The 18,365-nt window shown below is 35.6% G+C and overlaps 1 protein-coding gene across 1 annotated transcript in view; it reads right to left on the bottom strand.

The window, feature by feature from the left end:
- Positions 1–971: 971 nt before the first annotated feature.
- The window catches only part of LOC134231005 (recQ-like DNA helicase BLM), a gene marked incomplete at its 3' end in the record, with an annotated part of 30,908 nt that continues 13,514 nt past the window's right edge, over positions 972–18,365 (bottom strand). Inside the window, exons 18-20 of the mRNA XM_062712875.1 lie at positions 14,637–14,766; positions 4,920–5,115; positions 972–1,159 (exon numbers count right to left, since the gene is read on the bottom strand). Coding sequence (XP_062568859.1) covers positions 972–1,159; positions 4,920–5,115; positions 14,637–14,766 — 514 coding nt within the window. The remainder of the gene's footprint in view (positions 1,160–4,919; positions 5,116–14,636; positions 14,767–18,365) is intronic.

Here is an 18,365-nt window from a genome sequence, read left to right as displayed (position 1 = left end):
CTCAGGGGGAGGGTCCTGTCCCCAAGCACATGTGCTTCGATGATATATAATGCAACTGTTCATGTAAAATCTAAATTGCTGATTGTTTTCTGGAACTGATAAAGCCACAGAAAAAATCTCTTTTCGTGACTTCAGATTATAAATTAAATAACCAAACTTAGATTTATAGATATCTACGAGTAAATAAAACAGTATTGGCAGTATAAAAAAGATGAAAACAACACCAAGTATATGCATTTGACTTGATTTTGCGACTCCCCCGGCGATGTGCTTTCCCATAAACGACTCCCCCCTACGGAACCGTTACTGTCTGAAGAGAAACTGTCTTAATTATTAATTTTTATAAAGTTTAGTCAAGTTTAAGTTGTTGCATTTAAAAGATAAACGTTTTCTCTCGCTGTTTTAAAAGTGAGAATCCCTATGTAAGCCGTAGATTGTGCAAATCATGTATGTTTTTACTACCCGATCAACATAAATATGAAAACTGTCAAATGGTTTCGAAGTGTTCGAGAAAACTAGACGTGTATGATAGCCGGACAAATGACCACGATAAAGCTTAACTATTGCCATCTTCCGTGGAATATTTCTCTTTTGTAAATACATCTTATATATACCGAAAAAAGACGTGACCCACATCTCCTCTGACTCCGAAGCGGTGAAAATCTACTCCCCCATACGTTGAAAACGACTCCCCCATACTTTTTAGCGACTCCCCCGCGTTACCGGTTGTATACGGTGAATGTGGAATGAAATGTAGCACTGTGAAATATGTTGCGTAAAAATTCAGATAATAGTAAACATATTGTCAATTTGAGAATTCTGATGTTATATCAGGTACTGTTCTCAAGTGGAGCCAGTTCTGTTCTCAAGTGGAGCCAGTTCTATTAAGAACCCACGCTTACAATAACATAAACTATTACACATGTAGCAGGTATACAAAAATCAAAACAAAAACAAAGAATAATTCTAACCTTAGACACACAGTTGTCACAAATAGCTCCACAGAAATTCCAACACTCCTCTCGATTAAAGTCTCGTTCTCCAAAGTAATTAAGCAGCTGTGATCGTCGACAGTCAGCCACGTTCTCACAATACTGTACCATTCTGAAGAGGTTGTCTATATGAACTCTTTTGGAATCAAATGTGGCTGCCTGATCCACTGTGAAGAAACAAAACATACTCAACATTTTAGATTTAAAGTCAAAATGTTGTCGTTTGATTTTGAACAAAATTAAACATGTTTCCAATATATATGTACAGCTTATATAATGACCCTCATACATGTAAATAAAATATCATTTTTTCCACAGAACCCTGGTACGTGTAGTACATTATAACAGACCCCCCTACTTACTCTCTATAATCCTCCTCAGTCTTTTGACGTCATGGTACGTGTAGTACATTATAACAGACACCCCTACTTACTCTCTATAATCCCCCTCAGTCTTTTGACGTCCTGGTACGTGTAGTACATTATAACAGACCCCCCTACTTACTCTCTATAATCCTCCTCAGCCTATTGACGTCCTGGTACGTGTAGTACATTATAACAGACCCCCCTACTTTCTCTCTATAATCCTCAGTCTTTTGACATCCTGGTATGTATAGTACATTATAACAGACCCCCCTACTTACTCTCTATAACCCTCCTCAGTCTTTTGACTTCCTGGTACGTGTAGTACATTATAACAGACCCCCCTACTTACTCTCTATAATCCTCCTCAGTCTTTTGACGTCCTGGTACGTGTAGTACATTATAACAGACACCCCTACTTACTCTCTATAACCCTCCTCAGTCTTTTGACGTCCTGGTACGTGTAGTACATTATAACAGACCCCCCTACTTACTCTCTATAACCCTCCTCAGTCTTTTGACGTCCTGGTACGTGTAGTACATTATAACAGACCCCCCTACTTACTCTCTATAACCCTCCTCAGTCTTTTGACATCCTGGTACGTGTAGTACATTATAACAGACCCCTCCACTTACTCTCTATAACCCTCCTCAGTCTTTTTACGTCCTGGTACGTGTAGTACATTATAACAGATCCCCTACTTACTCTCTATAATTCTCCTCAGTCTTTTGACGTCCTGGTACGTGTAGTACATTATAACAGACCCCCCACGTACTCCCTATAATCATCCTCAGTCTTTTGATGTCCTGGTATGTGTAGTACATTATAACAGACCCCCTACTTACTCTCTATAATCCTCCTCAGTCTTTTGACGTCCTGGTACGTGTAGTACATTATAACAGACCCCCTACTTACTCTCTATAATCCTCCTCAGTCTTTTGACATCCTGGTACGTGTAGTACATTATAACAGACCCCCTCCTACTTACTCTCTATAATCCTCCTCAGTCTTTTGACGTCCTGGTATGTGTAGTACATTATAACAGACCCCCAACAACTAACTCTCTATAATCCACCTCAGTCTTTTGACATCCTGGTACGTGTAGTACATTATAACAGACCCCCTCCTCTACATACTCTCTATAATCCTCCTCAGTCTTTTGACGTCCTGGTACGTGTAGTACATTATAACAGACCCCCAACTTACTCTCTATAATCCTCCTAAGTCTTTTGACGTCCTGGTATATGTAGTACATTACTAGAAAACTGACCAGTCAGCAAGGGCCCTGCCATGGGGTAGAATTAATAGGGTGCAGCTTACGGAATGATTAAAAAATGTACGAAGAATAAGCAACAGCAACAGCAACTGTATTCTTAAAATTTCAAGATAATTCCTGAATATTCAAAAACCTGAAAATAATATCCTTGTACTTACATTAGGCAGTAAAGAACAACTTAATGTATATTTAAACAATTATGAAGAATTTGTGTTATATAAAATGCCAGCCTTGAATGAATGCAAATATCATGAAGGCTTGACCTTAACTTCAAACAAACAGCAGTTGCAGACAAAGGTTTTCATTAATCTTAAAGTGACAGAATTGTAAATCGCAGAACTTTGGGATAATAATGGAAACACACCAGAATAATGTATGTTTTGCATACATTATGTCTTAAGAGGGGAGGAGTGTAATGGTGGAAGATTTATTTTTGTATATTTATTAGATTATTCTTGTGTATTATTATTACTATAGATAACTATATTGTGTAATACATAGTATTCAGTCGGGAACGTTGCTGGCGCAGCGCGTGGGTCAGGCTGTTCTTAGTAACGCCAGTGACCGGCCTGACCACCGTGATACGCCTGTTGCAGTCTCAGCTAGGCACAAGTAGTCGACGGACGTACATCAAATTTATCATTATTCATATAGGTAATAATCTTCCACCAATCCCCAGATTTCACTTGTTATTTATATATTTATTACCTGATTGTTTAACTTATTAAACCTGTAAAACGTTATTATTGTTTTTGTCACTGTAAATCGCAGAACTTTGGGATAATTATGGAAACACACCAAGTTTCCCGTTACAGAATAAAGAAAAGCCTACTTAATTTTCTGCAGCTGGCTAGATAATTAATCCCAAGGGATTAATTGTACCTCTCTCATCATTTTCTTCTAAAGTACAATAAGAACTTTTTCATTATTAATGATAGAATGGGGTTTTTATACAACTATTCTAAAAATTAATAATATGCTTGAATTAACATAAAGTGAAAAAAGTAAATCAAAAAATGGTTCAAAAAATCTTCTTTAATCTATTTCTTGTTATTAGAATTCAATGAAATCATAACTATTTAACAAATACAAATTATAAAAAATTATAATATTTAAATCCACATTTCAGAGTGTTCATAGCATTCCAAATTGACTTAACTTCAAAACAAACTTCATTTGCAGACAGAGGTGGTAATTCATCTCAATTTGACAGATAAAGATAATGCTCTGGATTTTCTTCAGGAGGAAAGCTAATTAATCTCAAGGGACTCATAGCAGCATTCAGTTTTACAATAGGAACATCTTCAGCAGTTATCTCTCTTTGCCAATGCTTTTGTATATAAAGTTAAGGAATCTACCCCACCACCCCAGCTCCAAACCAGGGGACATAGAGAACCAAACTTAGCATCAAAATATGTATTTCTGCCTACTGAACTATCATACCAAATTTGTACTTGATAGGGCAACCATAAAAAAAGTTGCCCATTCATTCTTATGCATAGTTAAGGAATCTACCCAACCACCCCAGCTCCAAACCAGAAGACATAGAGAACCAAACTTAGCATCAAAATATGTATTTCTGCCTACTGAACTACCAGACCAAATTTGATCTTGATTGGGCAACCATAAAAAAAGTTATAAGAAAAAAACAGAAAATTTGTGGACGGAAGAGTGACAGACGGACAGACAGACAGACAGACAGCTAGACAGACGGACGGACAGAGTGATTACTATAGGGCACCCGCAAATCCTTGCGGGGCCCTAATAACAGACCCCCTACTTACTATCTATAATCCTCCTCAGTCTTTTGATGTCCTGGTACGTGTAGTACATTATAACAGACCCCCCTACTTACTCTCTATTATCCTTCTCAGTCTTTTGACCTCCTGCTACGTGTAGTACATTATAAGTTATTTATAACAGACCCCCCCCCCTACTTACTATAATCCCCCTCAGTCTTTTGACGTCCTGCTATGTGTAGTACATTATAACAGACCCCCTACTTACTCTTTATAATCCTCCTCAGTCTTTTGACGTCCTGGTACGTGTAGTACATTATAACAGACCCCCCTACTTACTCTCTATAATCCTCCTCAGTCTTTTGACGTCCTGGTTCGTGTAGTACATTATAACAGACCCCCTACTTACTCTATATAATCCTCCTCAGTCTTTTGACGTCCTGGTACGTGTAGTACATTATAACAGACCCCCTACTTACTCTTTATAATCCTCCTCAGTCTTTTGACGTCCTGGTACGTGTAGTACATAATAACAGACCCCCTACTTACTCTCTATAATCCTCCTCAGTCTTTTGACGTCCTGGTACGTGTAGTACATTATACAGTGAGCTAACAGTCCGTCCCTCCCGGCTCGCCCCGCCTCTTGATAAAATCCTTCCACGGACTTCGGCAAGGAGTAATGAATGACAAATCTGACATCGGGTTTGTCAATCCCCATTCCAAAGGCAATGGTGGCACATATAACCTGAAAATGCATATAGAGTCTAGATGCTTGGGTTTGGAACCAATTATCAAAATTTATTAGACATACTTTATTTTTTTAGGGGTGTCAACAAATACTTGACTGTTCAACTATCAGTTGAATGGACATACTATCAAATAATGAAACATCGTTCGAATATAATTGTAATCAAACGAGGCCCATGAGCCGCAATGCTTACCCGATTAATTTTGGCCCTTCTATTCTTCACCAAACAATCCCCTTTGTAATATCTATTGTGGCCCTGCCCTACCCAAGGGGTCATGATTTGAACAATTTCTGAACAATTTAGAATTTACACTACCCCAGGATGCTTCCACAGAAGTTCATTTCAGTTTTTCTGGCTTCTTGAGAAGATTTTTGAAGATTTTTACTAAATATTTCAGTGTAAAACTTTGATCATCCATTGTGGCCCTACCCTACCCCCTAGGTCATGATTTGAACAAATTTGGATCTACATTATGAATATTTGCATATAAATATGACCAATAATGTCTTTGCTGTTCTTGAGAAGATTTTTAAAGATTTTTTCCCAGTGTGTTCCCATGTTAAACTTTGACCTCCCATTGTGATTTTCAGCCCCTGGGGGCTATGATTTGAATTAACTTGAATATACACTACCTCACAATGATTCCGCATTATTTTCATATTTTCAAGTTTTCAGGTGTTTTGGAGTAGAAAATGATGCCATTAATTGATGCCAATACGTAATATCGCGATTACCTTGCAGTTACCTAACTTACATACCGCTCTTTTGCGGGGGAGTCAAGAAAGCTCTAAATCTCTGGGGCACATGACATTGTTTACAATAGTGACAATCGAATGATTCGAACACTGTAAAACACCTTTTATTCGCGAAAACTTAATTTTTGCGTAATTACGCGAGACAGTGTGCTCGCGAAACTTTAATTCTTGCATATAATACCGATTCCTTAAGATTATATAGAGCAACAGCCACAATTCATGAAAATTTTGTGTCGCTAATCAAGAGTCAATGACTATCGCACAAAAATAAGGTGTTGCGAAAATTTAGTGATCTACAGTAGTAGATTGACAAATAAGGAAAGTTTAGAATATTTTGTCAGCTTTTAAATGTGACGATTTTCCATGAAAATTTAATGAGAAAAGTCCCCTTAGTTAAAAATATTGTTGAAAATGTAACACTTTAGGATTAGCTCCTCTCAAAAATTAATTAGGCTGGTTCAGCGATTGTCTAGCAAGGTATTCCACCAGGATTTTTTTCCTTATCTGTCCTCATTAATTCTACAATGATCGATCTTTCATTGTATTCAATAGCAAATTTGCCCCCATCCAACAGACGATTCCTGCCTCCATCAGGAAAGAGTTCTAGACTGCTAAGTTAAGTAATTGCAATATCAGTTTATTAAATGATGTCATTTTAATTTTCATGAATTCATAATTAGCTCCCCTTTGATGAAGGATCTTGGATCATGGAGGACTTACTTATATACGAGTATATACAGCTATATTTTGATGTTACTTTTTAAATAGATTTAGGTAAAAGGATTTTTTAGTTAAAAATAAGTAAGGTACCTTTGAAATTTGAAAAAAAACAAGAGGCCCAAGGACCTTGAATAGCTCTCCTGATAAATTGTACAATCTATCACTTCTATTAGAAGCCTTCAACTCTATTAGTATCATACGACCCAAAATGCATCAACTGACAAACGTTGATAACATTTAGCCAGTTAAGACTGAAAACACAGGTAACTCTCGATCGATACCTCAAAGTCCGCGGGACCAAGAAAAAACTTCGAGAGATCAAGAGTTCAAGTTTCAAGAGTCCGGAATTTTCCGGGTTTGTTTGACAGGTTTAAAAATTAGTTTTACCGGATGTAATGATTTTCATGGGGGGGCTGGCAAATTTTTTTGAGACGGATTATTTATTTTCATGCCTGTCGAGGACAGATTATTTATTTTCAAGATTATCAAGGACAGATAAATTATTTTCTTCTATGTCTTACCGTACCTTGATCAATTGATTATAAAAGACTAATCATTTATATACCATATTCAGATACAGGATTTAGGGAGGGGACAGGTATAACTTTGTTTGGGCAAGAGATCTGGGGTCACGTAAGTGGGTCCTGGGCGAAGCCCTGGTGGAGGCCAAGGGAGTACACCCACACCCCCACCCCCTAAGCTCTTGGGGTTTCCTGTATTTTAAGAGTAAAACCAGGCACTATTTTAGTGGTATTGGTTATTATGAACCAAAGTATGACATAATTAATACTGGTCATACCGTACTTTGAATGAAGTAAGTTCAGGGAGCAAAGTCAACTGAAGTTCTTGGGTTTTTCAATATATATAAGAGTAAAACTTTTGTAAGAATTGGTTAGATGTGTACCAAAGTATGACATTATTAAGTCATATCATACTTTGAATGAAAAGGGCCAAGGGGGCGAAGCCCCCTTAAGCTCTTGGGTTTTTGTGTATTTAAAGAGTAAAACTAGGCACAAAAATATTGGTATTGTCCCAAAGTATGGCATTATTATTATCATTCGTATCATACTTTGAAATTTTAAGGGAGGGCCTGGGGTCGCACACATGTACGTCCCCCTTAAATCCGCCAGTGTTTATTTTGTATTAATTTATCTGGAAAGTATAATTCTTTGACAAGAATGTTTATCTTTTGTGGTATATAAGAATTGGTTTGTATTATCAATTAAAAGTTATTTATCACACCTACTAAGTGCACAGTGTCATGTTGATAAACTGACTTAAGTATCCAGTCTGGTAATCTGATTTTAAATACTAATTGGTTCTAAAATGGCGAGCGAAGCGAGCCAAAAAAAATTTTGAATTGAAGACTTTTGAGATTAAATTACACGTAAATTAAAAAGGTATTTTTACAATATTTAATTATCAGAAGTCAAGGTCAGATTATTTATTTTCTCTGTAGTGGAGGGCAGATTATTTATTTTCAACATTTTCAGGGACAGATTATTTATTTCCAAAATCTGCCAGGCCCCCACCTCAGAATCAAATGGTCGTCCCCTAAGTGTTTCGTCTTGTAATCAGCAATTTCAATTTCTCAGTGACACTGCCTTTCTAAATTATCGTAATACGGTCAATGATAATTATTTTGATAGCATATAGACATCATAAGATTAATTGTAAATCAATTATCACCTTGCAGTATTAGTGTCACCTGAATAAACATCCCGTTTCACGAGACCCGCGTCTTCTGCCTGGGGCCATTAAATGTCCAGGTAAAGTTGCTAATTATGTAACTTTGTATACACATAGTCACTTCGAGGTATCAAGGGTAAATTTTAATAGAATTTGCACAGCGGGACTGCATTTTGACTTCGAGGGATCAAGGGTTTCGAGAGATCAAGAGTTCGAGAAATCAAGAGTAAATTTGCTTAGTTATATAGTGGAAAAAATCGGGACCGGAAACTCACTTCGAGCATTCAAGAACTTCAAGAGATCGAAGTGTGAGCCATCAAGAGTTCCTGTATTATAATATAATTATAAAATACCATAAGTAGGTCACAGTGACCCACCTTTTGATTGAAATTTTCTGATGACTCAAGATACATTAATTGACAAAGTTTCATGATTCTAAGCCAATAAGTACGTAAGATATTCAAAAGTAGGTCACTGTGACCTACTTCTTGGTCGACATTATCCGATACCCTAAGATGCCTCAACTGACAAAGTTTGATGATTCCTTACTTATGCAAATAAATACCAGATATAATTAAATATAGCCATCAAATATCAAAAGTAGGTCTCGGTGACCTACTTTTTGGTGATGTTCTCCAAAAACCCAAGATGCCTAAACTGACCAAGTTTAACGATTCTAAGCAAATAAGTACCTGAGATATTCAAAAGAAGGTCACCATGACCTACTTCTTGGTCGACATTCTTTGATACCCTAAGATGACTCAACTGACAAAATTTGATGATTCCGAGGCAATCAAAACCAGATATAATTAATTATAGCCATAAAATATCAAAAGTAGGTCACAGTGACCTACTTTTTGGTCGATGTTCTCCAAAAACCCAAGATGCCTAAATTGACAAAATTGGATGATTATAAGCTAATAAGTACCTGAGATATTTAAAAGTAGGTCACCATGACCTACTTTTTGAACGACATTCTCTGAAACCCCAAGATGCCTCAACTGACAAAGTTTGATTCTTCTAAGCCAATAAGTGCCTGAGATACTTAAGTATAGCCATAAAATGTCGATAGTAGGTCACCGTGACCTACTTTTTGGTCGACAATCTTCAAAAACCAAAAATGCATCAACTGACAAAGTTTGATGATTTAATGTCAATAAGTACCACAGATACTTAAATATAGCCACAAAACTGGAAAAATAGGTCATGGTGACCTAATTTTTGGTCATCACATTCTTAAAACCCAAGATGCATCAGCTGACAAAGTTTTGATGATTCTAAGCCAATAAGTACCGGAGATACTTAAATAAAGCCATAAAATGTCAAAAGTAGGTCACTGTGACCTACTTTTTGATTGTCACTCTCCGAAAACCCAAGATGCATCAACTCACAAAATTTGATGATTCTGAGCCAATAAATACCTAAGATACTTAAATATAGCCATAAAATGTCGAAAGTAGGTCATCGTGACCTACATTTTGGTAGCCATTTTTCAAAGTCAAAAGATGCATCTACTGACCAAGTTTGATAATCGTAGGTCTGAAGGTAATCAAAATATGCCTTTTAAACAATTTGAAAACAAATGCCGGCAAAATTCAATAAGTAGGTCACAGTGACCTAATTTTTAATAAATATGTTTTAAGATCCCACTCCCAAGATGCATCAACTTACGACATTTGATGATTCTAAACCTCTCAGTGTCTCAAATAATGGGATTAAATGTTTAAGAAAGGATTAGTCATCAAGTTCAAAAAGTTTGATGATCATAGGCCTTAAAGTGTCCAAAATATGCCTTCAAATCAATTTGAAAACAAAGGCCGGCAAAATTTTAAAAGTAGGTCACCATGACCTACTTTTGAGTTAACATGATGTGAAGTCCTAAGATGCATCAACTTACAAGATTTGATGATCCTAGTCCTTATAGTAAGCAAAATATAAAATTAATGTTTGTGTTAATTGTAAATTTAGGTAAATTTTGAAGTGACCTTGAGACCACGCCCTTTGCCCCAAGGTAATTCCCAGCGTAAATTTTAATCTTCGACATATCCTGATCCTTGTATGTAAGTTTGGTGAAAATCTGCCAGGTCGTTCTGGAGAAGAAGATTTTTTAGCAACCAGTACTTTTGGTTTTGTATTCCTGATTATCTCCCATTGTTTAAGGGTCCCAACCCTTATTTTAGTAAAAATGGTAGCCCTTAGGCCAAGGATACCCTGTGACAAATTTGACACTGATTGGCCAGGGGTTCTTGAGTTATGGCCCATATTCTAAAAAGTTAATGCACACCGCACAAATGGCCATAGCATTAGCTCTTTGAGCCTTCGGCTCAAAACAGCTAAAAATTTCAGAAAATGTTAAAATATATTCTATTATCGTTCGAATCGACTAAGAAAATTAAATATTTTTACAACTCTAACTGAACATTTCTAATCATTTATTGTTTGAAGACAAATGTTTATTACTTGACAAAATGTTTATTAATGTTTGGAAGTGAGTACTCTTTCATGCAGCTTAAAGCTGAACACGACTCGTAAATAGGCATACGCCATTTTTGATACCATTATCTACAATACATCAATACTAGGGTATACTCGTCGCATTCGTTACACCTGACTGCGTTATTGTCACAGGTATCGGCGTGTAATAGCGACCCGTGTTCGTGCTGGTTATCTTGCATTACTTTTGTTTATAATTTATTGCAGTTACATTTATCTAACGTTGTTTGTATACTGCACTGACTTATATAACTACATGTATAATTGTAAATTTATTTGGTATCTTACTTTCCTGCATTAGACGAAGTATTACGTTATTATTCTCACTACCAAGTCCTGTATAGCATACGTCTGTCTACACCGGTGTTGACTGATTACACTGAACAGTCTCTAATTCTTACCCTATTCATAGGGGTCTGCAGGATAGCGAGACTCGGGAACAAAAATGGCGGACACATTACTTTTACGAATCGTGTTCAGCTTTAAGTATGTTGTGGAATTGATCGCTTATTTTAGAAATTAAAAGTAACAGCATGATATTTTGTTTCTGTAGCATTCCACCCATGTAAGTTTAACTTTCTTAGACTTTCATACAATTGAAACTTGCTTGTCACACAGACACATCTTATCTAAGTTCAATGAGTTTCTTTAGTGGGAAGCCGTGAAAACAGTTTAAGAGTGAATCATTATGATAAGTTTGATAAGATAAATCAATGTCATATTTTATTATTATATTGTTCATAGATTTCACTGCAGATATTTGATTTTTTTCATCACTTTTCTGTTTCCACATTGAGCAACAAACAGATTGTCATTTGTATCAGTACACAGTCCCCAGGGTCCGCATAGCCCACAGTCTATGTAACGTAGGAACTGTCCATACTGGTCTATGATGTGGACACAGTCATTCCAAAAATCAACTGTTAGGATGTGACTTTGACTGTCAGTGGTGATTCCTAGTGGATCAAATGATTTGTTCTTTGGAGCAGGAGTATGTCCAGTGTACCTAAATCTCAGTTTCCCTGCCTGATTGACCACCATTACTGCTCCAGCTCTTTCATCAGACACACAGATATCCAGGTTCCTGTTCTCTGTTATATACTTTCTATCAGTAGCAGAAGAATAGAAAGATATACCTTTATCATCAAACTGAATGGTTTGTTTCTCTGTGGAGCCAGAGTAACGGACAACTTTTGACAGTTCGTAATCATCACTGTCCATGATAACCAGGAGGTCACCAGAGGAGGTACTACAGACACCGTGAGGTTTCCAGTTCTGTAGTCTGATCACCTCCTCTATCTTCTCATTCTTCACAATGTTCACAGTTCTATCATTGTAATCAGTATAAACTAGATCTCCACTCTTTGTCACTGCTATATATGTTGGTCTGTTCCCTGACTTGGTTGTGATTGACTTGAGCAGTGATCCCTGATTGATGCTGTAGAGTTTCATGGATTTGTCACTTCCACTTGTCCAGATTTCTTCATCACTCAGACAGACCACATTGTAAAGGTCATATTCATACTCAGTGTTTATGGTGGTGACAGTCTCTGGTCCATCAAGCAGCTGTTTGACTGGAGGAGAGGATCCAGCTTCTGGTGATTTCTGTGTTGTCTTCATGCTGTAGCCATGTTCATCTGATGTTAAAGAACTTGATGATAAGGCTCCAAACAATTTACATAGTTCTTCTTGATGAATTTTTTCTGGAACGAATTTGGATAACAATGGTATTATCTTGTGTGGAAGATTTATGTATCTAGGTACATTAGACTTGACACTAAATATTTCTGACAAGTCATTAGTGTCTATTGCAGTTTCCATTGAATTGATTTCTTCCTTGATATCAGTAATGTTCTTGTTTATTTCATCCAGATGTTTCTGTAGAGTTTTTAACTGTGTGTTTTTCATCTCATCAACTTCAGCTTTCAGTTTCTTGACAAGTTTGTCAATTTCTCTGTGCCAGTCCTCTCCATGTATTGTTATGGCTGTTGAAAGTTCCCCATATTCCTTTTCTAACTGACTCATTCTGTTTTGTACATCAGAGGCAATGTCCTGGTAGGTGGGATAAATTGTTTCATTTAATTCATTTCTTTCTTTTATAATAATATCCTTCTTTTCATCCAGAACTTGCAAGACTTTAGATAATTCATGTCCTAAATGTTGTTTAGATGCAAGGCAGCTAAGACAGACAGGAATGTCACATTGTTTACAGTACATTTCACATCGTTCTTTGGCATGAGATGTACATCCAGGGTATAGAAGGGTGGATTTTCTGTCCTTAAAGTCAACAATTTTATGAGGTTTGGAGAGATCATCAAAAACATGCTCCCCCATACAGGCCTTACACAAGTTGACATGGCAAGTCTTGCAGTACACTTGGACCACAGCAGTCTCACACAGGTCACATCGCATCACGTCCTGGGCACTGGTACTGGGGTCCATCCTTTTCGTAACTGAAGCATAAAAGATCAATATTTTAAGGATTATACATTTATTGACTGGATTTAAAGATAACATGCATTTTTACTGACTCCATCATATAAACAAGCTTTAAAGATAAACATGTAGATAGAAAAATCATCATATTATACATACAAGGCTTTGTATTAAGGAAATTTCGTTCCCCTTAGTTAAAGCTTGTTACTGAATTTTTCAATACTTTCAGAATTATTTTCATATGCTCTGAAAAACTTCTGAATTTCTTACCTGATTTTAGTAATGGTGTCCACCCTTTTAATCGAACTCCAACTGCAGTCTTTCTGTTATGTATTCTGATCATGTGACACACCTGTGTTATCTACCTGTCAGGTGTTTATACTTCCTGGTCTAGATAGGCATTTAAATACCTTCAACAACCACTCTTTGAAATGCATTTATATTTGTTTTTTATAGTTCATGTATTTTTTTTTTGCTGGTTAGAGACCAGAAGTGTCTGTCTGTGTGTAAACAATTCTTACAGTTTTGGCTTGATTTTAAAATAATTTGGCATGCCACAAAAGTAGACTACACTGAGATACATATAACTGTCCCATATACTCGCGAAAGTGAGGTGACATTAAATCTCATTCATCTGTCTGTCTGTCATTTTGTAACAAAAACTTTTACCATGGTCATATCTTTACATTCTTTTGAATGAGAAGAGACAGGACTTTCACATTTATACATATTATGTGTACTAGGGCTACCTGTGACAAAACCTTTTAAAATGCACTAAGATTTTTTATTCCGTGATCTTGACATTGGAGTTTGACCTTTTCAAAAATTTATACATTAAACTTAATTGGCCAGAACTTTGGAATGAGAAGAAATATGGCTTTAATACTAAACAGGTGTATTACCTGTGTCAAGACCTTTCTAAATACACTTTGATTTTTGACTTGACCTTCACCTTCAAGTTTGACCTACTTCTCAAAAACTTGAACGTTGGTCATTACTTTTGATTGAGAAGATAAAGGGCTTTAGCCTTTCATATGTATTTTATAAGTGACAATACCTTTCTATACACTATGATTTTTGACCCCATGACCTTGACCTTTATATTTGTCTACTTTTCACAAATGTTATATTTACCTTATATTTTTTTAAGACAAAATAGGACTTTTCTTATTTGACGTGTATTATCAGTGACAAGATATTTCCGAGCATGCCATGATTTCTGACCCCTTGACCTTCACGATTGACCTAATTTTCCAAAAATTTTGGCAATTACTTCTGAATGACATATGATTGGACGTTCATATTTGACACAATATGTCATAATGACATATCACAAAGACATCAAGTATTGAGGAGTGAAGATGGGGTCTCCACTTTTTTTTTTTTTGGGGGGGGGGGGGGGGGTAATTAGACTGGTCACTCACCTTACATCTCTGTCCATTGAGCCACTTTTCCTGGATAGAGATTCTGTCGTTGTCACTGAGACCTGCGTGGTAGGATACAGCCTGGATACCAGATTTACTCAGCTCAGCAGCTACCGTGTCACATTCCTTTCTATGAACAGGATAAAGTCAGGTCCATATTAAAATTGAAGCAACTGACTAAAATCAGATCCTTTGATCCCCTCATATAGATCGCTACAAAAGGATCTGAAGAAACCCCATTCAGGGTCATCTCCTGGTGACCTTTCAATTATCCAGTCAAACACTCACTTATAGGGCTGGGACGATACAACTTTTTCTATATCGATACGTATCACGATATTTGAGCCACGATACGATATGTATCACGATATGTTTAATTACTTATAAAATCTTATTTTGCATTGAAATAAACAAAGTATTTCTATGCAAACAAGAATAATTTATTCAAAATAGTTGTTTATATGTTGTAAAACAAAAATATTTTACTCAAGTGGTTTTAATTATTATAAATTTATTTCATTTCTATATTTCTATTTAACTTATTTATTTTATATATTAAACCCCAAATGTTAAATAAACAGAGAAAAACAGAAGTAAGATTTTTTGGGTGATATTTCGATATTTTTTTCAAATGTATCAATATGTGTATCATCCTCACATATATCACGATATATCGATATCTCGATATATCCATACATGTTAACCTATCGTGATGAAAAATAGGAAGATTCAGACCTCAAAAGCGGTAGCATTGCGCGTGCGTTGTTTTACGCTTGGATTACCGACATATTTCATGTAATATATACATGTATGTAGCCTTAAATGAAACCTACAATAATTAATCTTAAATATCAACTGCAAAGAAGAAGACAGAAACACCTTAAGTTTGACATAAATTGTACAAATTCTAAAAATTTTTATGCTCATCATTTTGCTTGGATTGGCTGTTTAACTTAGCCTTTTGAAGAGTGATCTTTGCCAATATAGCCTAGAAGCAATAATTCTGAATGTTCATTCAGTTGTTAAACAAAACAAATGATGACATGGTTTAAACTAGATCTAAAACAAGTTCCTATCTTTCGTTATATAAATCAGATTTCCCGCGATGATCGAAAACGAAAGTAGAGATGTGCAACATGGCTTGGTCAATCGAGTGATTTCTATTGACTTTATTGATAAAATTGTAAGCTCCTGTGCTTTTAAAGACGTAGCTGCAGATCTGTAGCGTTATGGTTTTATATATTTGTCTTTGACCATAACGCTACAGTTCCTGTAATGCAGAAAAGGTGCAATTTACGGCGCAATATTTTTTGCGCACTTTTGGGAGGAATTTCTCCACTTTACAGCAATTAACTACCTTTCACTTCCTAATTATGGGCACATTATTTAACTATTCTGTATATTTTATCCATCTCCCAACCCTTTAAAATCGTCTCTACAAGTGATAAACTCTCTTGATTAAAATTATTTGTTAGACTGCTAAAAATTCACTTCAAGCGAGTTTACTGCCTGTAAAGACAACTATAAATGGTTAGGAGGTGGATAAAATATATAGATTAGTTAAATAATGTGTCTAGAATTAGGGAGTGAAGGGTAAGTGATTGACCAATGCTAGAAAGCGGAGAAATTCTCCCCAAAAGCGCGCAAAAAATATTGCGCCGTAAATTGCACCTTTTTTGCATTACGGGATCTGTAGCGTTATGGTCAAAGACACATACATAAAACCATAACGCTACAGATCTGCAGCTTTTAAAGACGATGCCAAACGTTTTCATCTAATTATTAAAAGCTGTATCTCCTTTTTCATGGCATAGATGTTGACTAAATTTATCGTAACCGGTCATCACTGGTAATCTTGTGCTGTTGTCGTTGTCAAATTCGCGCTTGAAATCTATGTACACATCGATACAAGAAAAAAAGCGTTTGTATGCTTCTGAGTAAAATCACGCGATATCTAACGAGATTTTATGAGAGTGGCTTCAAAAATGGATACCCAAGCGAACCAAAAATACTTTAGATGCAACTTTTGTAGAAAAGCGGTAGATTTCTTAATTAAATCGGTAGGCGGGAGATGGAGTAACGGTAGACTCCCGCCTAAATCGGTAGAGTTAACATGTATGATATATCGTCCCAGCCCTACTCACGTGTAGGAATTTTGAAGTATCTCAGAAATGATACACGAATGGAAAACTGAGACCTAGTTTCGGTAGCCTGCCAAGAGAGGATCAAGAAGTTGATAAGTCTTTTCTGTACAGAATTATAATAAGTACTTGCTTTTGCCTTGTTTTTTAGCTCTTTGTTTTGTATGAAATGATAAAATCTTCTCCACAGCTACTTTCACTTCTACATTTATTTTCCCAAATGTTGCTTAAGTACAATCTGTCTGACTGGTCAAAATTCTAATGAATATTTTTATTAGAAAGGTCACCAGGAGATGACCCTGTATGGAGTTTCTTCAGATCCTTTGTGTAGCAGTCTATTTGAGCAGATCAAAGGATCTGATTTTAATCAGATTGAAATTCTGGCTGACTAAGATCAAGCTCAGAATATTCATACCAGAGTTGTTAAAATTAGTGTTTACAATTTCTAGAAAAGTCATTCCTTTAAGAGTAAAGGATGAAGTTTACTCAGGTTTCAGAAAACAGAAAGGAAATTTTATAAAGTATAATATTTTAAATCAAGAATTGTTCTATTTGGATAAAATAAGCAAGTTTTAAATCAAAATCAATTTGAAAATTTAATATTTTATTATTTAAAGAAAATATACATGAACAAAAGTCAATGTATAGTAATGCAGAGGAAATTCGGACTAATTTTTTTATTTTCCATTTTTGTCAAAAATTTTTATTTCTTGCAATATTAATCACAAAGTAAAGATTACATGTATTTTTAAACATCATTTTGCAAATATTATATGTGTTAAAGCTTATAAATTATTTCAAATTATTGAATGCTGTGAAAAATATGTACAAAAACTAGTGTTGGCAAATCGGACGATTTTTAGTAACCGGTTACTCGCTTAATCTTCCGATCGAGTACCCGGTTACTCTGATGATTTTTGGTAAAAGTATCAATATCTTATTCTATACTTATTGGTAGTAGTGATGCACAGATATACTGTATAGGGACATTATATTTGAAATACACATATACGATATCGTCATATCAAAATAAAGAAAATTAATAGGGACTTCGACACACGAAGAAGACAAATAAATACGTCATCGTCAATCACCATTTTACACTTTCCTTTTCATAACCCGAAATATGTCGCAATCAAGTAGAATAAATATTTACATACCCCATAATTAATAGTTACATATGTATTATGTAATATGTGGAGTGTCCAGTAAATCGCTGGTTTCCGAATATTTTAAGCTTAGGTGATTTAACCGATTTTGAATCAGCTGTTCTTTTGTTTTAACTCCAAGCTTATTATGTCTGTGGCGGCATCTCGTTAAATTATCAAATGAGGTAATTAAAACTCAGGCCTTCAAAATATGTATACCCCATGCAATCAATTATATAAACTGTGAAAACTAATAAAAACAATTTGATCCACTACAACAATGCACTAGATCAAGTCTAACGGTACCTAAAATTAAGGAAATGTATAAGTTGGTATACATTTATAAATTATAAAACATTCATCATATTATGTAGAATTTATTTTATCCGAGTAACCGAATAGCAGTTTTACTAACTGATACTCGCATCGTTCGACGGTTA

This window comes from Saccostrea cucullata, unplaced genomic scaffold, assembly GCF_032062105.1.
Source record: "Saccostrea cucullata isolate Sc308-1 unplaced genomic scaffold, CSIRO_AGI_Scuc_v1 ctg4346, whole genome shotgun sequence".
Taxonomy (NCBI): domain Eukaryota; kingdom Metazoa; phylum Mollusca; class Bivalvia; order Ostreida; family Ostreidae; genus Saccostrea; species Saccostrea cuccullata.
Note: the sequence above shows the minus strand (reverse complement) of the source record. Positions and strands in the feature narration are given on the sequence as shown.